The sequence below is a fragment of the Canis lupus genome, chromosome 1 (assembly GCF_011100685.1).
Source record: "Canis lupus familiaris isolate Mischka breed German Shepherd chromosome 1, alternate assembly UU_Cfam_GSD_1.0, whole genome shotgun sequence".
NCBI classification, from domain to species: Eukaryota; Metazoa; Chordata; class Mammalia; order Carnivora; family Canidae; genus Canis; species Canis lupus.
In genome coordinates, this window is record NC_049222.1 from 106161561 (window position 1) to 106186225 (window position 24665).

General features: G+C 48.3%; 2 protein-coding genes across 10 annotated transcripts in view; both read left to right on the forward strand.

Moving 5' to 3' along the window:
• The window catches only part of LOC484343 (sialic acid-binding Ig-like lectin 10), a 48730-nt gene that overhangs the window by 11576 nt on the left and 12489 nt on the right, over positions 1-24665 (forward strand). For 4 of the 5 annotated variants that reach the window (XM_038528000.1, XM_038527999.1, XM_038527998.1 and 1 more), the window contains exons 1-4: positions 23165-23316; positions 23490-23586; positions 23705-24088; positions 24245-24529. The exons of the other annotated variant lie outside the window; for it this stretch is intronic. In XM_038528000.1, coding sequence (XP_038383928.1) covers positions 23550-23586; positions 23705-24088; positions 24245-24529 — 706 coding nt within the window. In that variant the 5' untranslated portion in view covers positions 23165-23316; positions 23490-23549. Of the gene's footprint in view, positions 1-23164; positions 23317-23489; positions 23587-23704; positions 24089-24244; positions 24530-24665 lie in introns of those variants that run through there. 5 annotated transcript variants of the gene reach the window in all.
• On the forward strand, positions 7428-11508 carry LOC102152131 (sialic acid-binding Ig-like lectin 14). Of its 5 annotated transcripts, none has more exons than XM_038528006.1 (8): positions 7428-8060; positions 8258-8536; positions 8694-8741; positions 9559-9599; positions 9739-9997; positions 10104-10361; positions 10896-11031; positions 11160-11508. In XM_038528006.1, exons 1-8 carry the CDS (start codon positions 7559-7561, stop codon positions 11200-11202), a joined length of 1566 nt encoding a protein of 521 aa, XP_038383934.1. In that variant the 5' UTR covers positions 7428-7558; the 3' UTR covers positions 11203-11508. The 5 variants fall into 5 exon arrangements, with proteins under 5 accessions (XP_038383934.1, XP_038383935.1, XP_038383936.1 ...); XM_038528007.1 differs by having other exon boundaries at positions 9562-9599; XM_038528008.1 differs by lacking the exon at positions 9559-9599 and having other exon boundaries at positions 7429-8060; positions 9739-9939.

The window sequence follows — 24665 nt, forward strand, 5'->3', positions numbered from 1 at the left end:
CTTTCTTTCTTTTGGGGAGGTGTGTTTTTCTTTTTCAGATTCCACATATAAGTGAGATCATATGTATTGCTTTTCTCTGACTTATTTCACTTGGCATAATGCCCTCAAGTTCCATCCATGTCCTCATAAATAATATGTCCTTCTTTCTTTTAATGGCTAGATAATATTCCCATATATATTCTATGATATATATATCATATGTATGATATATGATTTCTATATCTCTCACATTTTCTTTATCCATTCACCCATCAGTGGACACTTAGGGTGTTCCCATATCTTGGCTATTATAAATAATGTTGCCATGAACATGGGGGTCCAGTTATCTTTTTGAATTAGTGTTTTCTTTTCTTTTTTTTTTTTTTTTCAGATAAACACTCAGAAGTGGGATTACTGGATCACATGATAGTTCTATTTTCATTGTTTGACGAAACTCCGTAGCATTTTCATAGTTGTTGCACCAATTTGTATACCCACTTACAATGCCCTGGGGGTCTCCTTTTCTCCACCTTGTCTATTTTGGAGAAATAAGGCCAGATTATTTACTGCCCACCAGCTCTCCGTCAGAATACAGGTGCGCCCTGGGGTGAACGTTCTAGATCTCTGACATCAGGTGAAAGCTGGAATCTCCAGGGAGTTTTAATTAGCATTTCTGTTATTATAAATGATGTTGCACATGATTTTATATAATGACAAGTCGCTTGTGTTTCTTTTCTCTTTTTTTCTTTTTTTAAGTAGGCTCCATGCCCAATGTGGGGCTTGAACTCAGCACCCTGAGATCAAGAGTTGCAAGTTCTACCAACTGAGTTGGTGGGGAGCCTCTGTGTTTCTTTAATTTTGGCAAGTCTTTGCTCATATTCTTTGCTCAGTCTTCTACTTTGTGACTTGACTTTTATTATTCATTTTTGGACTTTTTTTTTTCAAGTTAGAGAAATTAGCTGTTTATCTGTAATAGGAGTTGCAAGCACTTAATGGGTATGCCACTGTGATTGTTTGTTTGGGTTTTTTGTTTGTTTTTGTTTTGGGTGGTCAGTGATTTTTTGATGCTTGGGGATCTATTCATATCTGTAGTAAACATTTATCAATCTTTTCTCTTACAGCTCTGCTTTTCCCCACTTTGAGTTCATAAAAACAAACTCTCTGCCTTTCCTCCTGTGCCCTGCTCTCTGAAGGCTTGCCTCCACTCCACACACTCTAGTTCTGACTCTGCAGGTCTTATTATATTTTCTCTGGGCACACTCAGGCCTTCGTCATCTTTGCATTCTCTAGTCTTCCTTCTTGCAATGCCCTGCCACAGCCCTATCATCATTTGGCTGTCCCTGCTTGCCCCTCCCACTTGACTTCAGAAGCTGCCTCCTCCAGGAGGCCCCCCTGGACTTGCCAGTCTCATTTGTGTTGCCATCTGCAGGGCCTGCCCAGCTCCGTGTCACTAACACCTCAACATGAGTCATGTGGTATTGGGAGCTCCTGGGTCCCTGTTCCCCACCAGACTGTGAGTTTCTAAGAGTGAGCCCCCTCAGAGATACTGCATTAAATCAGTAAACTGGTGTCAGGTGGAAATATAAGTAAAAGGACAGAGTTTTCTGGGTCAGTCTGGGTTCTGAATGAAGGACTTGGAATTTAGGGTAGGGCTGACAATGTGCATGGGTATCCTGAAAGCCCAAGACTCTCTGTCTGTGCTTCCTGGGGCCTACCTCCAGCCAGATTCCATCAGGGCAGGGATGAATCTGCATCAATAAGTGCAGAGAAAGAAGGACTTAGGCAGCCTCTTATGTTCACTCCTCCTCTCTGGGTTCCTCTCTGAGTCTTGGTCTATCTCGGGCTATGTCTATGTGCCCGACTCTATCCCTCTCTGCTGGTCTCCATTTGCATCCATCTGCTTTCTCTCAGCTTCTTTGTCTCTTTTACCCTCTGTCTCTTTCTCCAGCACCCGCAGTCCTTGGAGAACAGTTTGTCTCTTTCAGTCCTGGAGGGCTAATCCCTGCACCTGGTCTGTGTGATCAACAGCAACCCCCCAGCAGACTGAGCTGCACCTGTGGCAGCCTGACCCTGAGTGTCTCACAGCCCTCTCCACCTGGGGTGCTGACACTGCTACAGGTACACAAGGGAGATGAAGGAGGATTCACCTGTTGAGCTCAGGTGCTGTGGGTTCCCAGCCCGTCTCCCCGAGTGTCTCTCTGAGGAGTGAGTGTCCAGGGACTGCACACTGGACTTTAATGCCAGTGCCCTTCAGCTCCCTGGACCCTGAGCAGGCAGTCCCAGAGCCCTCTATCCAACTGCTGGTAGGGCACGGGGTGGGGTGAAGCCCAGATGCAGGTGGTCCCACATCCAGGGGTGCAGCAAGGCCTTGAGAACCAATGTCCAGAGCCCTGCTGGGAGCAAAGGACATAGGGTTGCAGTCAACCACATGAACACTCCCCCCGGGGAAGGGGAGGCATAGGGAGGGCGGGGACATGTGGCTGAGTCCCAGAACCAGTGAGGAGGGACTGAACAGGTCAGAAAGCAGGGCAGGCAGGAGGCCCACCAGGGGGCAGGATTCCACTGAATGTGCAGATGGAATGTGCCTCCTGGGCTCAAGGTGATCTGTGGGACCAGACCTGCCCTCTCCTACCTCAATCACTCACTTCCAACCCCTTAACTGGGAACACGAGTGAGTCAGTTCACCCTGTACCACCACAGGTAGACTGAAAGACCCTGGTCTCTTCTCTCAGACTGAGGTTCCTCAGGAAGGAGACAGCCAGGCCTGCAGGGGGCATGGAGGAGGCAAATACCATCCCCAGTTAATCCCTCAGCTAAGTGATGTGGGCAGCTCACCATCCAACATCCCACCAACACCTCCCCCAGGATGGCCCCAGGATTGTTCCACTCAGCATGGCCAGAGCTGAGCTGCCACATTCCTCCCAAGCCCACTTCTCTGCTGGGTTTCCCTCACATGGCTGACCTGGCCCCCATATATAAGACCAGAACTGGGGTGTGGCTCTCCACTGCGACCTCCCTCATTTCTGCCTGATCCAGTACCTCACTCAGTCTTCCCCATCCTCCCTCCTAAGCTCATCCTGATGCTGGTCTCCTCCCCATCCTGACCCTGCTTATTCCTGTGGCCTCCTCTCTTCCCTGGGCCTCTAACCCACCTGCCTCCTGCCTCCCTCTCTCTCCTCAACACACCGAGCCTTGGGAGATGTTTAGCGTCCACTTCCTCCCCATCATGAACAGCTATGATTCCTCTTGAGAGCCAAGACTGAGGTGCAAACAGTGGATTTGAAGGCCGGGCTTGGTCCATCCTCCACTTTACCCTCCACCCAGATCTCTACCTCTCCCTGCATCTTGCAGTGTCTCCACACACAGCTGGATCAGGGCCTTCATGACTGTGAGACTTTGCATATGCTGTTCCTTCTCATGAAATGCCCTTTCCTCCCCATTTTTGCATCTCCAGAGCCTGATCATATTCAGGGTCAGTATTAAATACCACCCACCTGTGTGTGTGTGTGTGTGTGTGTGTGTGTACCCACGTGTATATATATATATACACACACATGTAGTTGTATGGTTTTGAATGGAAGAATGATATTCAGTCATTTATTCATAGACTCATTCAGCAAATACACCTGCTATGTGCCAGCCTTGTTATAGGTGCCAGAGGTACATCTATAAACACAGCTTCAAAATTCTCTGTCATCCAAAGGACTTGATAGATGTTCTGCAAAGAAGATATACAAATGCCCAAGGATAACATGAAATAATAATTAACATCATTAGTCACTAGAGAAATGCAAGTCAAAACCACAGTGAAGCAATACTTCACATTCATTAGGACAGATCTCCTTGAAAAAAGAAGAAAAAGAAAAAAGGTAACAAGTGTTGGCAAAGACATGGACAAATGGGAACCCACACACTTTGCTTGTGGGAATGAGAAAGGTGCAGCCTTGTGGAAAACTCTTTGGAATCTCCTTTAAAAGTTAAAGAGAAATCAGGATGCCTGGGTAGCTCCATTGGATAGTATCTGACTCTTGATTTCAGCTCAGGTCATGATCTCAGCATCGTGGGATCGAGCCCCATGTCAGGCTCCTTGCTGGATGGGGAATCTGCTTGTGACTCTCTCCCTCTGCCTCTCCCCCTGCTAATGCAGTCTTTCTCTCTCTTTCTCAAATAAATGAATACATTTTTATATATTTTTTAAGGTTTTATTTATTTATTCATGAGAGACATAGAGAGAGAGGCAGAGACATAGGCAGAGGGAAAAGCTGGCTCGCCGCACGGAGCCAGATGTGGGACTTGATCCCAGGATCCTAGAATCACGGCCTGAACCAAAGGCAGATGCTCAACTGCTGAGCCAACAGGCATCCCATAAATAAATCTTCAAAAATAAATTAAACAGGGATCCCTGGGTGGCTCAGCTGTTTAGTGCCTGCCTTCAGCCTAGGGCGCGATCCTGGAGTCCTGGGATCGAGTCCCACATCGGGCTCCCTGCATGGAGCCTGCTTCTCCCTCTGCCTGTGTCTCTGCCTCTGTGTGTGTGTGTGTGTGTGTGTGTGTGTGTGTGTGTGTGTCTGTGTCTTATGAAAAAATAAATAAAATCTTTAAAAAAATAAAAAAATAAACAGAATTACTGTATGACCCAGCACTTGCATTCCCAGGTATATACTCAAGGAAATTGAAAGCATCACCTAAAACAGATACTTGTGGATCATTGTTCCATGGTAGCATTACTCACGGTAACAATGAAAACAGTCCTGATGTCCATCATCAGAATGGAATATCACACACAATGGAATATCATGCAGCCACAATAGGGATTACCCTTGAAAACAATATGCTAAAGGAAAAAACCAGACACAAAAGGACAAGCTCTGTTTGATTCTGCTTATCCGAGCTACCCAGAACAGGCAAGCTCATGGAAACAGAAAGTAGAATGGGAGTTGTTCTGAGTTTGGGGATGGGGGTGGGTGGAGGTTGTTGGGCAACTGTGCAGAGTTTCTGTTGGGGATGATGAAAAAGTTTTGGAAAGAGTTGGTGGTGATAGTTGCACAACATTGTGAGTGTACTTAGTGTCTCTGAATTGTACCTTATACAATGTTAAAAATGGCAAATTTCGGGACACTTGGGTGACTCAGTGGTTAAGCATCTGCCTTTGGCTCAGGTCGTGATCCCGGAGTCCTGGGATCAAGTTCCATAATAGGCTCCCTGGAGGGAGCCCACTTCTCTGTCTGCCTATGTCTCTGCCTCTCTCTGTGTGTCTCTCATGAATAAATAAATAAAATATTTTTATAAAAAGATCCTGGGTCTCCAGGATCACACCCTGGGCCGAAGGAGGCGCTAAACCGCTGAGCCACCCAGGCTGCCCAATAAATATAATTTTTTTAAAAAAAGCAAGTTTTATTTTGTGAGTGTTTTACCACAAAACAAAACAAAACAAGGGAACACTAAGCACATCTGTCATCAAGGTGCTGTTCTTATGAGACAAGAATAAAAAAGTAAATAATAAATAAAAATAGAGTATGTCACATATTCATAGAGGCCTGGAGAAAAAGCTCTCAAGGAAAGGAGCATGTGGTGTCTTGGGCTGGGTTTTCTGGAGTTGAGAGGCTGTGGAGGTTATGTTTGAACTAAGACTCCAAGGTAGGAAGAAGCAGACTCTTTGTTTGCCTAAAAGGAATCCTCTTAGGGGAGCAGTGAGTGCAGTAGCTCCGAGACCGGCAGCACAGAAGTGCAAAGGTGGGGGAGCCCGGAGGATGATGCAGATCCTGTGGAAGACCACTGCAGACCACTGCAGCCTTCAAGGAGAGCAGACACATGCTAGGACCCTCATTTAGGAGGATCCCCATGGCTACTCAGTTCAGAATCAGCCAGACTGCGTCCGTGGGAGCAAAAAAGAGATGTGGCACAGCCCTGGGGGTGGGGGGTGGTTGTCCAGGTGCGCTGGGCCAAGGATACACTGCAGGTGGGGGAATATTTCTAGATATATTCTGAAGGTCAAGCTAACAGCATGTTCTAATGGAGGAGGGGGTGGGGGATAGAGAAGAGCAAAAATGATGCCCAGTATCTCCCCTGAGCAGCTGGAAGGGCAGAGTCCTCTTATGGGGAGGACTTCAGAGAGCTGGGTTTTGAAGGATGATGTTCATTCTGAGAAGCCACTTGACATCCAACTGGGGATGTCAGGGAGGGCTGAATTTGAACGTCCAGAATCACAAGAGTAGTCACAGCTAGCTTGACGTGGTAATAGAGAAGGTTCACAAAAGGGTATGGCCTTTCCTCAAGAAATTAGTAATAGAGGGATCCCTGGGTGGCGCAGCGGTTTGGCGCCTGCCTTTGGCCCAGGGCGCGATCCTGGAGACCCGGGATCGAATCCCACATCGGGCTCCTGGTGCATGGAGCCTGCTTCTCCCTCTGCCTCTCTCTCTTTCTCTCTCTCTGTGACTATCATAAATAAATAAAAATTAAAAAAAAAAAAGAAAGAAATTAGTAATAGAATTGCCATATAATCTGGTAATTCCACATCTGGGTACATATGCAAAAGAATTGAGAACAAGGGGCAGCTCGGGTGGCTAAGCGGCTTAGCACCGCCTTCAGTCCAGGGCGTGACCCTGGAGACCCAGGATTGAATCCTACGTCAGGCTCCCTGCACGGAGCCTGCTTCTCCCTCTGCCTGTGTCTCTGCCTCTGTCTCTGTGTCTCTCATGAATAAATAAAATCTTAAAAAAAAAAAATTGTCAAATTCCTGAAGACAAAGCATGCAACAGTGGTTGCAGGGACTGGGAGGAGAGGGGAATGGAGAGTTGTTCTTTAATGGGTATAGTTCAAGTTTTGCAGCTTGAAGAGAGTTGTTCTTGTTTACTACATGTCAAAAATAATCTCGTACTCGTATTTTTAGAAAATACCTAAGGACACATGGCAAAGTCACAGGTGCCTGCAGCTCTGAACCCCCCAGGGACAGTATTGTGTGGCTGGGGAGGAATTGGCACCCTGGGTGGGGACCATGTCACAAGGTGGACCAGGTTAGGCCCAACTGGCTTGTCTCCAGGTCCCCCAACACAGATGTTCACTAAGTATTTGGGGAATGAATGAATGAATGAATGAATGAATGAATGGCTCCTGCCTTCACTACACCCAGGACTCCTTCTTTTCTTCTGCTCCAGACACTCACACAAACCTAAAGAATCCTTTAGAACCTGGAAGCTCTAGATGAAGCTGTGACCCCTCCAGATCTAGCCAGGAACTGACTAGCTCCCAGTATAGACCATGCTGCTCAGACAATCACCTCAGTTGGAGGACGAGGAGACTCACTGTGTCTCATGCCTCACATGTCCTCAGAAATCCCAGTCCAGGCTCTGGTGCCATAGGGAAGTGCCAAGATGGGGGCAGGACACGCAGTCAGGTGCTGGCCTCTCCTTCCTGGGGAGGGCGTCTTCTGGGTCTCTGGCCAGGAAATGTGGCAGGCTCTGTGCAGAGATGGGGCCAGCTCTGGGGCTGCAGTTCCTCTTCTGAGAACCACCAGGACTCAGGCTCCTCCCTGGCACCTCTCCTTCACCCACAGGAAGCCCACACACCCTCCATCTCAAATATGCTGCTGCTGCCGCTGGTGCTGCCCTTGCTGTGGGCAGGTGAGTGGGCCCAGGGGAAGAGGCTGAGCAGGCAGAAGCCACTGCCTCCATTGCCTCCACTGGCTCCATTCCCTCCAGGGTTCTCTAATTCCGATTCGAGGTACTGGCTGCAAGTTCAGGAGTCCCTGACGGTGCAGGAGGGCCTATGTATTTCTGTGCCCTGCAATTTCTTCTACCCCAAGAATGGCTGGGCTGACTCTGACCCTGTTCATGGCTACTGGTTCCGGGAAGGGGCCTCTACGTCCCAGGATGCTCCAGTGGCCACAAACAACCCACATCGTAAAGTACAGGAGGGGACCCAGGACCGATTCTGCCTCCTTGGAAACCCCCTGGAATATGACTGCTCCCTGGAGATCAAAGATGCACAGAGAAGGGACTCGGGGACATACTTCTTCAGGGTGGAGAGAGGGTCTTATGTGAGATATAATTACCTACAGAACCAGCTCTCCGTGCATGTGACGGGTAAGAAATGGGGCCAAGAAAAGGACACATGCCACATGCATGGGTCCTGAGGGCTCCTGGGGCAGGACTAGGAGGGGATCCCTGATTTCCATCCTGTCTGAGGAGGAGACAGCTGGCCTGGGGGTAGAGGCTGCTTCTAGGGGCACACTCAGGTACCATCTCCAGGATCTCTGTCTCTCTGTCTCTCTCCTCCTCAGCTCTGACAAAGACACCTGACATCCACATCCAAGAGCCCCTAGAATCTGGCCACCCCAAGAACATTACCTGTAGTGTGCCGTGGGTCTGTAAGAGGGGAACACGCCCCACATTCTCCTGGATCGGGGTCGCCCTCCCCTCCTGGGGCTCCAAGAGTCGCTACGCCTCTGTGATCACCCTCACACCAGGGCCCCAGGACCACGGCACCAGCCTTACCTGTCGAGTGACCTTCCCTGGAGCTGGTGTGAGCACAGAGAGGACCATCCAGCTAAACGTGTCTTGTGAGTGCTAGGGAGGGGGAGGCAGGGCTTGAGTGGGATACTCGGGAAGAATTCTTAGAGCCACAGAATCAAGATGGAGCAAGTACCCAGGCTCCATCCCCTTGCTCACGGCCACCTCATCATACTGCAGGTGGCCGATTATTTGTTTCTGTTTCAGATGCCCCACACAACCTGACCATCCTCATCTTCAGGGGAAACAGCACAGGTGGGTGAGGTCTGAGGCACAACTGGTATCTCAGAGGTCAAATAAGGGAATGTTGCAAGGGTCTGGCGCAATGAAGCCCCATTGCCCCTTAATCGCTCCCTGGTCCCAAATCTGCCTCACCCCACCACCTGGCTGGACTCTCTGGGGTCACTCTGAATCCTAGCTGACCACTCACTGTCACCATGGCTGCTTTCTCTCCCCTGACCTCTCTCCTCTCATTTTCCCATCGGACCCTTTTCGTGATTCTCCACTCTCCCTGTGGCCATGACATCTCTGTCCCACCAGGAGCCTTAGATACAAGTTCCTATAGCTGGGCACTGGGCCCCTGGCTGCTTTCTGCATGACGCCGTGAATAAGCCTGTGCCCTGGTGCTTCCAGTCCTGTGTCTGCCCAGGGATCCTCCCAGTCTCTGTCCATCTCTGTCCAGTCCAGATCATCCTGAGCCCCCTCTGCTACCTTGGGGAGGCCTTTCCCACCTGAGCAACCTGAGTCCATATCCTGGAAGTCACTTTTTTTATTTATTTCTAAAAGATTTTATTTATTTATTCATGAGGGACACACAGAGAGAGAGAGTCAGAGACACAGGCAGAGGGAGAAGCAGGCTCCATGCAGGGAGCCCAATGTGGGACTTGATCCCAGGAATCCAGGATCACACCCTGAGCCACCCAGGTCTCAACCGCTGAACAACTCAGGCATCCCTGGAAGTCACTTTAGACATTTCTGTGCCCCACCCAATGTTCCCCACAACCAGCGAGTTTTGCAAACTCAACTTCAGGAAAATGTCTTAAGTGGCTCTCTTTCTCCATCCCCACGGCAGCAGCCCCACCTCGGGCCTCCACCTTCTCTTACCTGGACATGGTGAGACCACCTGCATCTGGACCAGCTTCCTCTCTGGCCTGCCAGTCTCTGCCCCCATCCCCACCGTCCCCTCTAGCCCACCCTGGCCCAAAGGTGCCTCCACCTTCCCTAGATCTGGCCCTGTTCCTCCCCTGTCTAGACCCTCCCATGGTTCCCTGTGGCCCTCAGAGGAAAGCCTGGGAGCAACACCTGTGCGCGAGTCTCCAGGTCAGACCTACGTGTGTCCATGCCCCTCGTCAGAATCATACATCAAAGGGACCGCCTCCTGGGATGTTCTCTGCCATGTCCAGACATGCCAGCTCTCGCTCAGGGAGCCATTCACCTGTCCTGGCCTCATTGGGTACCATTCCTTCTCCCCACCCCACCAGATGGCTCGTCACTCTTACTTGCCTTTGCTGGTAACACTTGTCTGAGAGACACTATTTTCCACACCCGTGTCTGTGGAAGGCCAGAGGGAGAGAAGGGGCCCTCAGCTGTGCCCTTCTGGCTCTCTCTGTCCCCTAGTACCAGAGGCCCTGGGCAATGCCACCTCTCTGCGAGTTCAGAAGGGCCAGTCTCTGCGCCTGGTCTGTGATACTGACCACAAGTTCCCTGTGATGCTGAGCTGGTCCCGAGGAAGCCTGACCCTAAGCCCCTCCAAGCCCTCGGATCCCAGGGTCCTGGAGCTGCCCCGGCTGGTCCTGGGCGATGAAGGAGAATTCACCTGCCGAGCTCAGCACTTGCAGAACTCCAACCACGTCTCCCTGAACCTAGTTATGCAGGGTGAGTATGTGCGGGACACCTGCATTCTGACAGGGGGCTGTGAATGGGACTAAGGTTCGGAATTCAGGAAACTCCCTCTCAGTGAGTGGGTGGCTCAGTCAGTTAGGCGTCTGCCTTTGGCTTGGGTCATGATCTCAGGGTCCTGGGATTGAGTCTATCATTGGGCTCTCTGCTCAGAGGGGAGTCTGTTTCTCCCTTTGCTTCTCCCTCTGCCTCTTTCTCTGTGATTGTCTGGCTCTCACTCTCTCTCAAATAAATAAATCTTTTTTTTTTTTTTTTTTTTTTTTTATTTATTTGTGATAGTCACAGAGAGAGAGAGAGAGAGAGAATGAGGCAGAGACACAGGCAGAGGGAGAAGCAGGCTCCATGCACCGGGAGCCTGACGTGGGATTCGATCCCGGGTCTCCAGGATCGCGCCCTGGGCCAAAGGCAGGCGCCAAACCGCTGCGCCACCCAGGGATCCCCTTTTTTTTTTTTTTTTTTTTTTTTTAAAGGAAACTCACTCTCCTCCTCTTCTCTCTCCTCCTCCTGTAGGTACCTCCAGTTCCTGCCCCCAGAACTCAGGGGAGCAGGGGGGCACCTGGCCTCTGGTCCTCACCCTGATCAGAGGGGCCCTCATGGGGGCTGGCTTCCTTTCCACCTATGGCCTCACCTGGATCTACTATACCAGGTGAGAAGTCCTTTCTCACAGCATCCCAGATTTTGGGACACCTTGGGTGGTTTCACTCTTCTTGTCCTCTCCAGAGCAAGCTACCCACAGAACTGGCCTCTTATCTCAGAACTGTGTTTCCCCTACAGGTTCAGAGGCTCCAAAGGGGGTAAGTCTGCAAGTTGTAACTGAGGATCTGTCAAACCACAGTATCCTAGACTCACCCCTGCACTACTCTGTGGAACAAGGAAATACTAGAGGACTCGACCCCACCTCCTCTCCAGAAATAATACCTCTTCACTTCTGATCCTTAAGATTCTTCCTGATGGTTCCACATCCATGGTGGGGAGGGTGAATGAGGACATAGACAGATTTTTTCGTTATTATTAATTGAATTATGTATACTCCATGTAATATTTTGCTTCTGTGTGCTTATTGTAATTCGATTTGGATAAGCCCAAAATTCAACCCCATAATATATTGTTATAAATCTCATAATATTTCTCAAAGCAGTGAATTTTAGGACTGCCTGGGTGGCTCAGTGGTTGAGCATCTGCCTTTGGCTCAGGGCAAGATCCTGGAGCCCTGGGGTTGAGTCCCAAATCTGGCTCCCTGCATGGAGCCTGCTTCTTCCTCTGTCTATGTCTTTGCCTCTCTCTCTATATATCTCTTGTGAATAAATAAATAATCTTAAAAAAATAGCCAAGCAGTGAATTTTAAAGAGATTTTTTAAATTAGAAAAATAAACTATTTCATATTTATCCACATATTAACCATTCAGTAGCTTTTCATTCCTTCGTATACCTTCAGGTTTCACTTTCCTTTTGCCTGAATCTATCTTTCTTGTGATTGTAGGTATGCTGGTGGCGAATTCTCTCAGCTGTTATTTATCTAGAGGAGTTTCTGTTTCCCTTAGCTTGCAAAGATATTTTTTTATGGGATAAAGAAGTTTAGGGTAACATTTTCTTCCCTTTCAGTTCTTCAAATTCTTTTGTCTTTCATAGTTTCTTGTGAGAATTCTGTAAAGCTTTTTCTTCCTTCCTTCCTTCCTCCTTCCTTCCTTCCTTTTTTTTTTTTTTTTTCCATCTGTAGTTTGTCTTTTTCTCTGGCCAGTTTTAATATTTTCTCTTTTTTCCCTGGGTTTAAATAATTTGATTAATATATGCCTTGGGGTGTGTGTGTGTGTGTGTGTGTGTGTGTGTTGAGAAGGGACAGGGAGAAAGGAAGAAAGATATTATCCTGTTTGGCATTTGCAGAGTACCTTGAGTCTGTGGTTTTACAATTACAATCAAATTTGTAAAAGTGAAGCCAATATTTATTTAAATGTATATATATATATATTTTTTTTTCTATTCTTCCTTTCTCTCATCTTCTCTGGGCCTCTCCTTTTACATATGTTATGTGGCCTGATGCTATCTCACAGGGCCCTGAACATCTGTTTGCCGTTTTACAGACCCTTCCCCCCCCTCTGTCTGCTGTTCGAACAGGATCTACTGCTACATCTCCAAGTTTGCTGATCATTCTTCTACAATGTTGAATCTATTGTTCAATGGAACTCTCATTGCAGATAATGTATTTTCTTCTTTAAAAGTTACATTTCTTGGGGGCACCTGAGTGGCTCAGTCATTTGGTATCCATCTCTTGATTTTGGCTCAGGTCATGATCTCAGGGTCATGAGATCCAGCCCTGCATTGGGCTCTGTCCTTAGCAGAGTCTGCTTGAGATTTTCTCTTCCTTTCCCTCCACCCTCCCCCTGCTCTTTCACACACACATGTATGTGCTTTCCTCTCTCAAATAAATAAATAAACTCTTTTTAAAAAGTCACATTTCCAGGACACCTGGGTGGCTCAGTGGTTGAGTATCTGCCTTTGGCTCAGGTCATGAGGTCCTGGGATTGAGTCCTGCATTGGGCTCCCCTCAGGGAGCCTGCTTCTCCTTCTGCCTATGTCTCTGCCTGTCTCTCTCTGTGTCTCTCATGAATAAATAAATAAAAATCTTTTTAAAGATTTTTTTGTGTGTGTGGCTGACTGCTTGGTTTTGTTTTATTCCTTTATTCATTTATTTATTTATTTATTCATTTATTTACTTACTTACTTATTTTTAAAGATTTTATTTTTTTATTTATGAGAGACACAGAGAGAGAGAGAGGCAGAGACACAGGCAGAGGTAGAAGCAGGCTCCATGCAGGGAGCACGATGTGGCACTCGATCCCGGGTCTCCAGGATCATGCCCTGGACCGAAGGTGGCCTAAACCGCTGAGCCACCCCGGCTGCCCTAAAAATCTTTTTAAAAAGTTACACATCCTGTTTTTAATCTTATACTTCTTCGCTTATTATATAATGGTAATTTTTTCCTTTACATCCTTCAATATTTCCGGCACATACTTGTAATAACTCTTTTAATGTCTTTGTCTCCTAGTTCTGCCCTCTGTGTCATGTCTGACTCTGATTCCACTGGAGGACTTTTCTCTTGTTGAGTGTGTTTCTCATGTGTTCATACTTCTTTGTGTGTCTAGTAATTTTCATTGAATACTGGAAATTATCAATTTTATGTGGCTGACTGCTTGGTTTTGTTGTATTCCTTTATTTATTTGCTTATTTTTAAAGATTTTATTTATTTATTCACGAGAGACACACACAGAGAGAGGCAGAGACACAGGCAGAGGGAGAAGCAGGCTCCATGCAGGGAGCCCGACGCGGGACTGATCCCGAGATTCCAGGATCACGCCCTGGGCCAAAGGCAGGCACCAAACCGCTGAGCCATCCAGGGATCCCCTGTTGTATTCCTTTAAAAACACTAGTCATTTTTTTAAAAGCAGTTAAGTTACTTGCATGTTGGACCAATTTTTAAAAATATTTATTTGACAGAGAGAGAATGAAAAACACAAGCAGGAGGAGGGGCTGAGGGAGAGGGAGAACAGGCTCCCTACTGAGCAGAGAGACCCATGTAGGGCTCAATTCTAGGACCCTGGGATCATGACCTGAGCTGAAGGCAGGCGCTTAACTGACTGAGTCACCCAGGCACCTCTGGGCCATATTCCTAAGATTCTTTAATTTTCAGCTCCTCCTAAGACAGGTCTAGTGTTTGACTAATTTTCTTTCACTTGAATGCCATGGCCCTTTTGGTGATTTTACTGAATGCCCCATGGATTCAAGGAGATATTTTCACTCTGGCTGGAGGGAATATACACAAGACCAAGCCCTTTGTGAGCACTGGGAATCTCCCATCTAATAACTCTCCAGTAATTATTCTCCCCTTAGAAATTACTCAGGGCACCTGGGTGGCTCAGTGGTTGAGCAACTGCCTTTGGTTCAGGTCGTGATCCCAGGGTCCTGGGATCAGAGTCCCACTTCAGGCTCCCTTCAGGGAGCCTACTTCTCCCTCTGCCTGTGTCTCTGCCTCTCTCTGTGTGCCTCTCATGAATAAATAAATAGAATCTTTAAAAAATATATATTCTCATTTGGCCTCATTGGGTTTTACCCTGTGCACATGCAGATTCTTATTTTGCCAACCACTCAAGGACCTTTCTTGGAGACCTTGAACCCTTTCTTCACAATACTCTCTATTGTCTGAAACTCTGACCTACATATGTTAGCTATGTCGGTCTCCTTATCCCTCAAGTCTGTCTCTTCAACCCAGTGAAGTTTCAGTCCCCCTCCCTTTTTTAAAGATTTTATTATTTATTCATGAGAGACAGAGAGGCAGAGACACAGGCAGAGGGAGAAGCAGGCTCCATGCAGGGAGCCTGATGTGGGACTTGATCCCGGGACTCCAGGATCACGCCCTGGGCTGAAGGCAGGTGCGAAACGTTTCACGTATGAAAACAGAGGCTTCTTATATTTTGTTTGGCATTCCAGTTTTTTACAGGAGGAGAATTCTGTACCCTATACTCTCTTATGCTAAGAAGCAGAAGTCCCCAGCAGACCTTTTTTTTCTTCTTAAGATTTTATCCATCCATTCATGACAGACACACAGAGAGAGGCAGAGACAGGCTGAGGGAGAAGCAGACTCCCTGAAAGGAGCCGGATGTGGGACTAGATCCCGGATCCTGGGATCACGCCCTTGGCCAAAGGCAGACACTCAACCGCTGAGCCACCCAGGTGTCCTCCCAGCAGACTTTTAATAACTGCTTTATGGAGGTATAGCTTATACAGTGTAAAATTAATTCATTGTAAGTGTACAGTTCAACGATTTTTGGGTAAATTTATAGAGTTATATAGTCATTGTTACACATTTTGATTAGCCTAAAGAGGACCCTTATGCCCATTTGCAATAAATACCTCTCCCTTCACAGCTCCAGGAAATCATTGATCTGCTTTCAATCTCTAATGAACTGATGAACTGTTTTTATAAATATTTCATATACATGGAATCACATAATATAAAGTCTATTGTGTCTGCTATCTTTCACTAAGTATTACATTTCTGAGGTTCAACCATGTTAGAGCACACACTAATAGCTAATGACATTTTGTTCTCAATATTATTACATTGTGTGAGTATATACCACATTTCATTTATGTGTTCACCAGTTAATGGACATTTCAATTGTTCCCAGTTTTGGCTTTTAAGAATAATGTTGCTGGTTCCACTTCCATCCCTATACCAGTTCAGGATAATGGAAACTCTATTCCAGGTAGGTAGAGCAAGAACACAAGGCTTCCTCTCCTCCAAGTCCCAAGTCGAGAATTATGGTACCCTCCCAGGAAAGGGCAGGCTGCCAGCACTTTTCATTCCCTGCCAGCTGTGTGTTAAAGGGACTAAATATCAGGTGAATATAGCTGAGAAGGTAGGGGCTCTCTTCCTCAAGCTGCTCCTTATCCACACGGCCAAGACTCTAGCTCTGAACACTGGCATTGATAGGAAAGGGCATGATGGACAGTATTTTCTAGAGTCAGAAATGTTCAATTACCTTGGTAAGGATTTTAGTTAGATGAATATATGCCAGCTTACCAAGTGATGTCTCAGCTCTAATAGGTATCTGTCTTAGTCAGTTCAGGCTGCTTTAAAAGAGCACTACAGACTGGATAGTTTACAGACATCAGAAATTTATTTCTCACAGTTTTGAAGGCTGAGAAATCCAAGATCAACGTACCAACATATCTGGCACCTGGTGAGAGCACATGTCCTGGTTCACAGGGACAAGGGTACTTTCCGCAGTCTCTTTTGTAAGGGCACAAATCTCACTCAGGAAATTACCCTCACAACCAAATCATCTCCCAGATGTCCCCTCTCTGAATACCAACGCACTGGGGAATAGGGCTTCAGCATATGAATGTTGGAGGAATACAACATTCAGTCCATAACAAAGGTTAAAGCTGTAATTGATAAATATTCTGCAGTCATTCATGTTATCCTGGACTGGGGTGGGGATGGGGGCTATGTCGTCATTTTGTGGCTTAGACGATGTGTCTGTGTTAAGGCATGACTATGGAGTAGTCTTATCTTTATCTTATTCTACTCCAGTCACAAAGTGGGTTTGTCTGGTGTGAAATCCTGTGAAATCATTTATATTTAATAGGAGAACACCAGGGCCTGTCTGTCAATGCCAGCAGGGGCTGCTTTACACTTTATTAAAGGGAAAAAAATTAAAGTATTGGAGTAAAGAGATAGTAAGCTGGGGAAGTAAACAGGAACCAGATCACAGAGAGCCTTGGGTCCTCACGTAAAGAGTTAGTATTTCACTTTGGAAAATAGATAGTTGGAGATCCGTGGGTGGCTCAGTGGTTTTGTGCCTGCCTTTGGCCCAGGGCGTGATCCTGGAGTCCTGGGATCGAGTCCCACATCAGGCTCCCTGCATAGAGCCTGCTTCTCCCTCTGCCTGTGTCTCTGCCTCTCTCTCTTTCTGTGTGTCTCTCATGAATAAATAAATAAAATCTTTTTTAAAAAAAAGAAAAAGAAAAGAAAATAGGTAGTTCACACGGACTGTCAAAACACATGCCAGTGAATAGCAATTACATCTGAAAACAAAGCACTGAACTTACAAAATTTTTCCTTATACTAGAAATTAGCAAATCCAAATTTATCCTGTAGTAGTATTTCTCTCACCTTCTTGCTTTTTAATATGCTATCTCCACTTGAAGAGAAAAGGGTGAAGGTCCAGCTGAGAACACAACCCCAACCTAGACAATTCGAGGATGGGACCTGATAACACCACATGCTATATACTATGTCACCCCCCCCCCCCCAATCTGTATGTTGAAATTTACCGGACCCCCGCATGTGATGGTAGTAGGAGGTGGTGCCTTGGAGAGGTGATTAGGCCGTGAGGCTGGAGGTCTCCTGAATGGGACTTAGTGCCCTTGTAAAAGAGGCCCCAGAGACTCCCTGGGCCCTCCTATCACCCTGTGAGGGCAAGGCGGTCTAGAAAGTTCTCCTCTGTGAGTCAGGAAGTGGGCTCTTCCAAGATACAGAATCAGCCAGCTCCTTGATCTTGGACTTGCGGACCCAAGACTGTGAGAAGTGAATGTTCCCTGCTTAAGCCACCCAGTCTGTGATATCTCTGTTATAGCCCAGATGAAGCCATCACAGGAACATGTTTTCCCCCCCTGGCTGTCACATGGTGAGTGTGCCTGGGCAGGACTCCATTTGAGAATGATGTGTGAGCATGGGACAGTACTGAAGTGTTTTATTTGTTTATTTTTAAGTATTTATGTATTTATCTGAGAGAGAGAGAGAGAGAGAGAGAGAGAGAATGGGAGAGAGAGAATGAGGAGGGAGGGCTGCAGAGGAAGAGGGAGAAGCAGGCTCCCCGCTGAGCATGGAGCCAACTTGGGGCTCGATCTCAGGACCCCAGGAGCATATACTTAACTAAGCCACCTAGGCGCGCCAGGCGCGCCTACTGAAGTGTTTTAAATTGGGGAGGGTGGTTTGCAGTGAGGGAAGGAGAGTGGTCACGGTGACTTCTTTAATAGCTCCCCCCACCCCCCGCAGAGACTCGGTCTATTGAGATGCAGTGAAAGAACAGTCATAATTTGCAGGTGCAATGAGAATCAACGTAGCCTCTTGGGAAGAGCCGAGATTGCAAATATATGCAGCACCAGGGAAATAGTCCCCGTGGAGCTGCGGCTTCTCCAGCACCACCATCAGCAGCACCGGCCCTCGTGCCCGGGGCTCCGCGGGGGTCCTCGGCGCTTCGGAGGTGGCGCGCCTCCTGGCGGCGGCGCCCTGAACTGCGGTGGAGACGGCGAGGCACCGGGGACAGGTCCTTTGCGGACAGATGACAGGAAGAGGACGGTGTGTGTGTGTGTAAGGGCTGGGGAGGATAAGGTGCCCCTTTCCCCTACTAGAGTCCCCTCGGCACTCAGGGCCTCAACTGCAGCCAGTCCCCGACTCTTCATCCTTAACTGGGACCCTTTCCTACATCCCCTCGATGCCTCGCTCCAGTCTCAGGCCCACACCCCTGCTTCCTCCCCAGGCCCAGTCCAGAGCTAACTACCTCTCTCTTCCCTCTCAACTTCTCTCGCCCCATACCCGCGCCCCACCTTTGTCTCACTTCCTCTCAAAGTCTATCTTAGCGCCTCCGTTGTGACATCAGGGGTAAATGGAGCAGATACGCAACATTTGTTAATGAGAGGAGAGGGGAGGCCTGCAGAGCTGGTAGTTTTTTCTTTTTCTTTTTTTTTTTATTTAATTTATTTATTCATGACAGATACACAAAGAGAGGCAGAGACAAAGGCAGAGGGAGAAGCAGGCTCCCTGAGGGGAGCCCGATGCGGGATTCGATCCCAGGACCTGGGAATCCCGACCTAAGCCCCGAAGGTACAGGCTCAACCACTGAACCACCCAGGTGCCCCTGTTCGTTTGTCTTAAAGGAATATGTTCAGAGAGAATCTGAACACTCCTGGGCAGAGAAGAGAGATGTTAGGATGAAGGAAAAAGATTTCTGGGGGCCTTGGGTAGCCACCTGGCTCTTGTCTGGGCAAGCCTGGGAGAGGGGTGGAAGTGGTTTGGTCACTTAGAGGAAGGGCCCAAGAAGCCACAGGAAATTCAGAAGGCTGTGGGGGAGGGGAAACGTGGACGACTTTGAACTCAGAAGGGTAGGAGGAGCAGCCCCCCCCCAACAGCATTCTGGACAACCCCTAGGGTCATCCCCCCTCCAGTCCCCAGGTGTGAACAGACTTGCTGTGAGTGAGAAACACAGTGGGGATCCCTGACAGAATGCGGAAGCAAAGCAAAAGAGGGTTCAAAGTGAGCTTGGGGAGGTCATGGTGAGATAGGGTGAGCAGTTTGGGTATTCTCATGAATATAGCAAGACACCATTGAAACGTTTAAGTAAGAGAGGGACCTGGATGGATTTATATTTGAAAAATAGTAACTCTGTTGTGTTGAGAAGCCACCATGGAGGGGGCAGAGTGGGAGCAGCGAGAATAATCAATCACTGGTGTCACACGGAGGAGTGAAGGTGGTGGCTGGGATGCGGGCAGTCATTCTCCATCAAGGGGTAGGTTGCCATCAGGGGATAGGCGGCGATGTCTGGAGACATTTTTAGTTGTCCCAGTCCCAGCTAGAGTGGACGGGGTGCCACTGGCATCTGAGAGGTGAAGCCAGGGCTCTTGTTGGACTTCCTGCCACGGTCCCTATCCCTCCCCTCCCAGAACCATCGGACTCAAAATGTCAATAGTGCTAAGACCGATACATCTTGCAGGAGGTAACGAATGGTAGTGGGGGTGGGGGTAAATGGATAGACTTTTTTAATACCTAAGAAGTTGAGCTAATGGGTCTTGTGGGTAGTTGTGTATGGAGTGAGGTAAAGGAAGCAGTCAGGACTTGGTGACACATAAAAATATTTAGATAGCCGGAAAGGTTTGTGGTGAGAAATAGGGCTGCATGAAGCACGTTAAGTTTGAGATGCACGTTACAGATTTCTGAGCAGGTGTCTAATAGACTCATCAGACTGTTGTTGCTGTGCTTTGGGATTATCTATTTTGGTTTGCTTTAAAACATTTTTTTAATTTAAATTCAATTTGCCAACATATAACACCCAGTGTTCATCTCATCACATGCCTTCCTTAGTGTCCATCACCCAGTTACCCAATCCCCCCACCCACCTCCCCTTCTGCAACCTTTTGTTTCCCAGAGTTAGGAGTCTCTCATGGTTTGTCTTCCTTTCTAATTTTTCCCCACTCAATTTACTACCCTTTCCTTATGGTCCCTTTCACTATTTTTTATAGTCCATATATGAGTGAATATTTTAGTTTGCTTTTAACTTCATTTTGAAAAAACTATAGACTCATAGGAGGCTGCAAAGAAATGTACGGGGACATCCCAAGGATTCAAACCTTCTCCCCCTGCCATATTATCATCTTCTGCAACTAAGGACAATATGAAAATCAAGGATTTGGGCACCTGGGTAGCTCAGTGGCTGAGCGTCTGCCTTTGGCTCAGGTTGTGATCCAGGGGTCCTGGGATGGAGTCCCACATCAGGCTCCCATCAGGGAGGCTGCTTCTCCCTCTGCCTATGTCTCTGCCTCTCTCTCTGTCTCTCATGAATAAAGAAATAAAATCAAGAAAGAAAGAAAGAAGAAAGAAAGAAAGAAAGAAAGAAAATAAGAAAGAAATTAAGAAAGAAAGAAAGAAAGAAAGAGAAAAAGAAGAAAAAGAAAGAAAAGAAAATAAGAAAGAAAGAAAGAAAGAAAGAAAGAAAGAAAGAAAGAAAAAGAAAGAAAGAAAATCAGGGAATTGTCAGTAGCACAATCAGAATAAGCCCATATGAGGACTGGGGCATCCTTCCCTCCCTCTCCCTCTTCTCCGTGGGAGGCCCTTCCTCTCTGAGCTTGCGTTGTAACCCCTGGACAGGAGGCTCCCTGGGAGAAGGGATCCTGGGTCTCCCCTGATAAAGCCCAGGTTGGGGAGCAGGGACCTGGATCAGAGCGCCAAAACAGATATTATGGACTGACTGAATTGTGCCCCCTGCCCTGGTCATATGTTGAAGTCTTTTTCTTTTTTAAGATTTTATTTATTTAAATCATGAGAGTCACAGAGAGAGAGGCAGAGACATAGGCAGAGGGAGAAGCAGGCTCCATGCAGGGAGCCCGATGTGGGATTCAATTCTATGATTCCGGGATCACACCCCAAGCCAAAGACGGATACTCAACCACTGAGCCACCCAGGAGTCCCCATATGTTAAAGTCTTAACCCCAGGATCTATGATTGCTACTATATTTGGAAATAGGACCTTTAAAGGGGTAATTCCGTTAAAATGAGATCATAGAGCAAGCTCAAATACAGTAGGACTGGTGTCCTCCTAAGAAGACATCAGAGGGGGCCTCTGGGTGGCTCAGTCAGTTATTTGTCCAACTCTTGATCTCAGCTCAGGTCTTGATCTCAGGGTCATGAGTTCAAACACCGCGTTAGGTTCCACACTGGGCGTTAGCCCACTTGAAGAAGGAGAAGGGGGAGAAGTAGAAGATCAGGACACAGACATACACAGAGGGGCCACCCCATGAAGACACAGCAAGAGGATGGTGTCTATACCCCCAAGGCGAGAGGCTTGAGAAGAAACCAACCATGCTAACACTTTGATCTTGGGCTCCCAGACTTCAGAAGGATGAAGGATAATTTTTCTGTTGTTTAAGCCATTTAGTCTGTGGTGCTTTGTTATAGCCACCTGAGCGCATGAGTACAGTGAACATGAGAGCAAGGACAGAGGCAGCCACATGTCACCTCCTCCAGGAGACCTCTCCTGGCTTCTGCATGAACATCTGTCCCAGCATCGGCAGGGATGAGGGGGTAGGGGGAGTGGTTATGAGCACTTCAGTGCTTTTCTGATTCTCAGAAGAAGCTTCGTTTACCAAATTGGATCCCCTTGAGGTCAGACACTGTGTCTGATTTGCCTGTGTCCCCAGTGTGCAGCATGATACCTGCCACCCCCAGGTTCAGTGGTTGGAACCCTTGTCTCTATGTGGCCAAGGTCATCTCAAGGGGAAGGGCTGGGTGAGGAGGACATCTGGGAGTTTATCCCACTTGCTCCATATCCCCCTTACCTGTGAGAGCAGGTGTTCTTTTCAGAACGAGTATTACAAGTAAGTGCATCCAATCTTAGGGCAGAAGAAGGGGAGCCTGAGAGGAGGACTGAGGTCTTGGGGGTGGGAGCCTCTGGTGGACCAGGGGATCAGTGAGCCCACCAGCCAGGATGGAGGGATGGGACAGAGACCAGCCTAGGGTTACCAGATTTAGCAAACAAAAACACAAGGCATCTAGTTAAATTTGAATTTCAGATATGAACAACAAATAATTTTGATTTTTTAAAGCTATATTTAAAAAAATAATAAAGCTTTATTTATTTATTTGAGAGAGAGATAGTGTGCAGGAGCAGGGAGGGGAAAAAAGCAGAGTGGGAGAGAGAGGGGAAGCAGGCTCCCTACTCAGTGGGGAGCCTGCCTTCATCGGGGCTCCATCCCAGGACCCAGGGACCATGACCTGAGCTGAAAGCAAGAGTCAGGTGCTTAACCAACTGAACCACCCAGGCGCCCCACAACAAATAATTTTAATACAAGAATGTCCCATTGCAATATTTGGGACATATTTCGTTAAAAAAAATTCATGTTAAAAAAAAAGGAAGAAAAAGAAAAAAAAATTCATTGTTTAATTGAAAGTCAACTTCAGGGGCGCTTGAGTGGCTCCATCGGTTTAGTGTCTGCCTTAGGCTCAGGTCATGATCCCAGGATCCTGGAATCGAGTCCCACATCAGGTTCCCTGCTCAACGAGAGAGTCTGCTTCTCCCTCTCCCTCTGCCCTTTCCCCTTTCTCATTCTCGAGTCCTCTCTCTCTCTCTCTCTCTCTCTCTCTCTCGTGCTCTCTCTCTCATAAATAAAACCTTATAAAAAATAGAGAAAGAAAGTCAACTTTATTATTTTTTTTAAAGATTTTACTTACTTATTCATGAGAGCCAGAGAGAGCCAGAGACACAGGCAGAGGGAGAAGCAGGCTCCCAGCAGGGAGCCGGATGTGGAACTTGATCCCAGGACTCCAGGATCATGACCTGAGCTGAAGGCAGTCTCTCTCCACCACTGAGCCACCCAGGTGTCCCAGGAAAGTTAACTTTAGCTGGACATTCTAAATTTCAAGACCAGCCCTTCCTCCACCCCCAGAATCCATCTCTGCACCAACCACCATCCCTAGAGGCACCTCTCTGAAGAAGGGTTCACTGTGCACTTTCACTTCTGCTTCCTCAGTGACCCAGGGCCAGCCCAGTGGGAGAGCCCCTATCTTCCACCTGCCCAGACCCCATGGCCTCACATGCCCTCCACGCTCTCCCCCAGAGCTGGCTCCCCGAAGGATCGGCTCTGCAATCCTCAGCACCAGGTAGGCCCCTGAGGGAAAGACCCAGTCCTAGTGGATGAGGTGGGGTGGGGAGTGGAGAGGACAGGGACTGCCACGTGGAGCCCAGAATCAGGAGCAGTTTACACATCACGGGAAGCTCAGCTTCCTCTGTCTTCTCTGCGCGGTGCTTCCTCTTCTGCTCTGCCCCTTGACAGTCACAGCGTGTGGGGAATGAGCCAGTCTGAAGGCAGGTCCAAGGACTTCCTAGTGCAAAGATGCTCCTGCTGCTACTCTTGGCCCTGCTGTGGGGCGGTGAGTAGGTCCAGGGCCAGCAGGGTCCTGGATGGGTGGGGGTGGGGTGGGAGAGCCCAGGCAGGGTGGGTGGGGTGGTCTGGGCTGGGGGTGTAGCTTGAATCTCTGTCTCCTTCAGGGTCTCAGGCTCAGGACCCAAGATTCTCACTGCAAGTGCAGAAGGTCGTGAAGGTGCAAGAGGGCCTGTGCGTGCATGTGCCCTGTACCCTCTCCTACCCCCAGATAGGCTGGAGGGATGATACCCCAGCTTTTGGCTACTGGTTCACAGCTGGGTCGGACTCGGCCATCGGAAGGCCGGTGGCCACAAACAACCAGTATCGAGAGGTGCAAACTGTGCCCCCGGATCGATTCCAGCTTATTGGCGATCCCAAGAGTCAGAGTTGTTCCTTGCTCATCAAAGAGGCCCAGGTGGAGGACACAGCCATGTACTTCTTTCGGGTGGAAAGAGGCAGACACGTGCAATACAATTTTCTGAGAAACCAGTTCTATCTGCAAGTGACAGGTATAGAACTGGCTCCAGCTGGACAATGGGGTGGGGTCTCTCCTCCTCCCTGCCTTTCCCGCCACCGCTCCCCACACTGGGAAAGGGGAGTCTGTGGGGGAACAGACCAGGGGTCACCCCTTCCAGGGCTAGGATCGTGCCCTCTCTCTGTCTCAGCCCTGACGCAGAAGCCAGAGGTCTTCGTCCCAGAGGTCCTGGAGTCGGGGCGCCAGGTGACCCTCATCTGCGTGTTTAACTGGGCCTTTGAGGAATGTCCAGCCCCTACTTTCTCCTGGATGGGGGCCGCCGTCTCCGACCAAAGGAGCAGACCAACATCCTCCTACTTCTCCATGCTTATTCTCACACCGAGGCCCCAGGACCATGGCACCCACCTCACCTGCCGTGTAGAGTTTGCCGGGAAGAGCGTGAGCACAGAGAAAACCGTTCAACTTAATGTTGCCTGTGAGTCTGATGGTGGGGCATCAGGGTGCGCAGGCAGGAACGGAGAGGATGTGCAAGTGGACAGATGTGTCTGGCGGTGGGTCCCGAGAGGCCAGTGTTGAGCCCCACCATGCTGCCTCTGCCCTGGAGGGGCTTG

Excerpts from the sequence above, each read along its gene's own strand:
- LOC102152131 (XM_038528006.1), top strand. The coding sequence starts at position 7,559 with ATGCTGCTGCTGCCGCTGGTGCTGCCCTTGCTGTGGGCAGGTGAGTGG. Across the intron at positions 8,537-8,693 it reads CATCCAGCTAAACGTGTCTT|ATGCCCCACACAACCTGACC; the intron begins GTGAGTGCTAGG and ends TTTCTGTTTCAG. Across the intron at positions 8,742-9,558 it reads CTTCAGGGGAAACAGCACAG|CAGCCCCACCTCGGGCCTCC; the intron begins GTGGGTGAGGTC and ends TCCCCACGGCAG.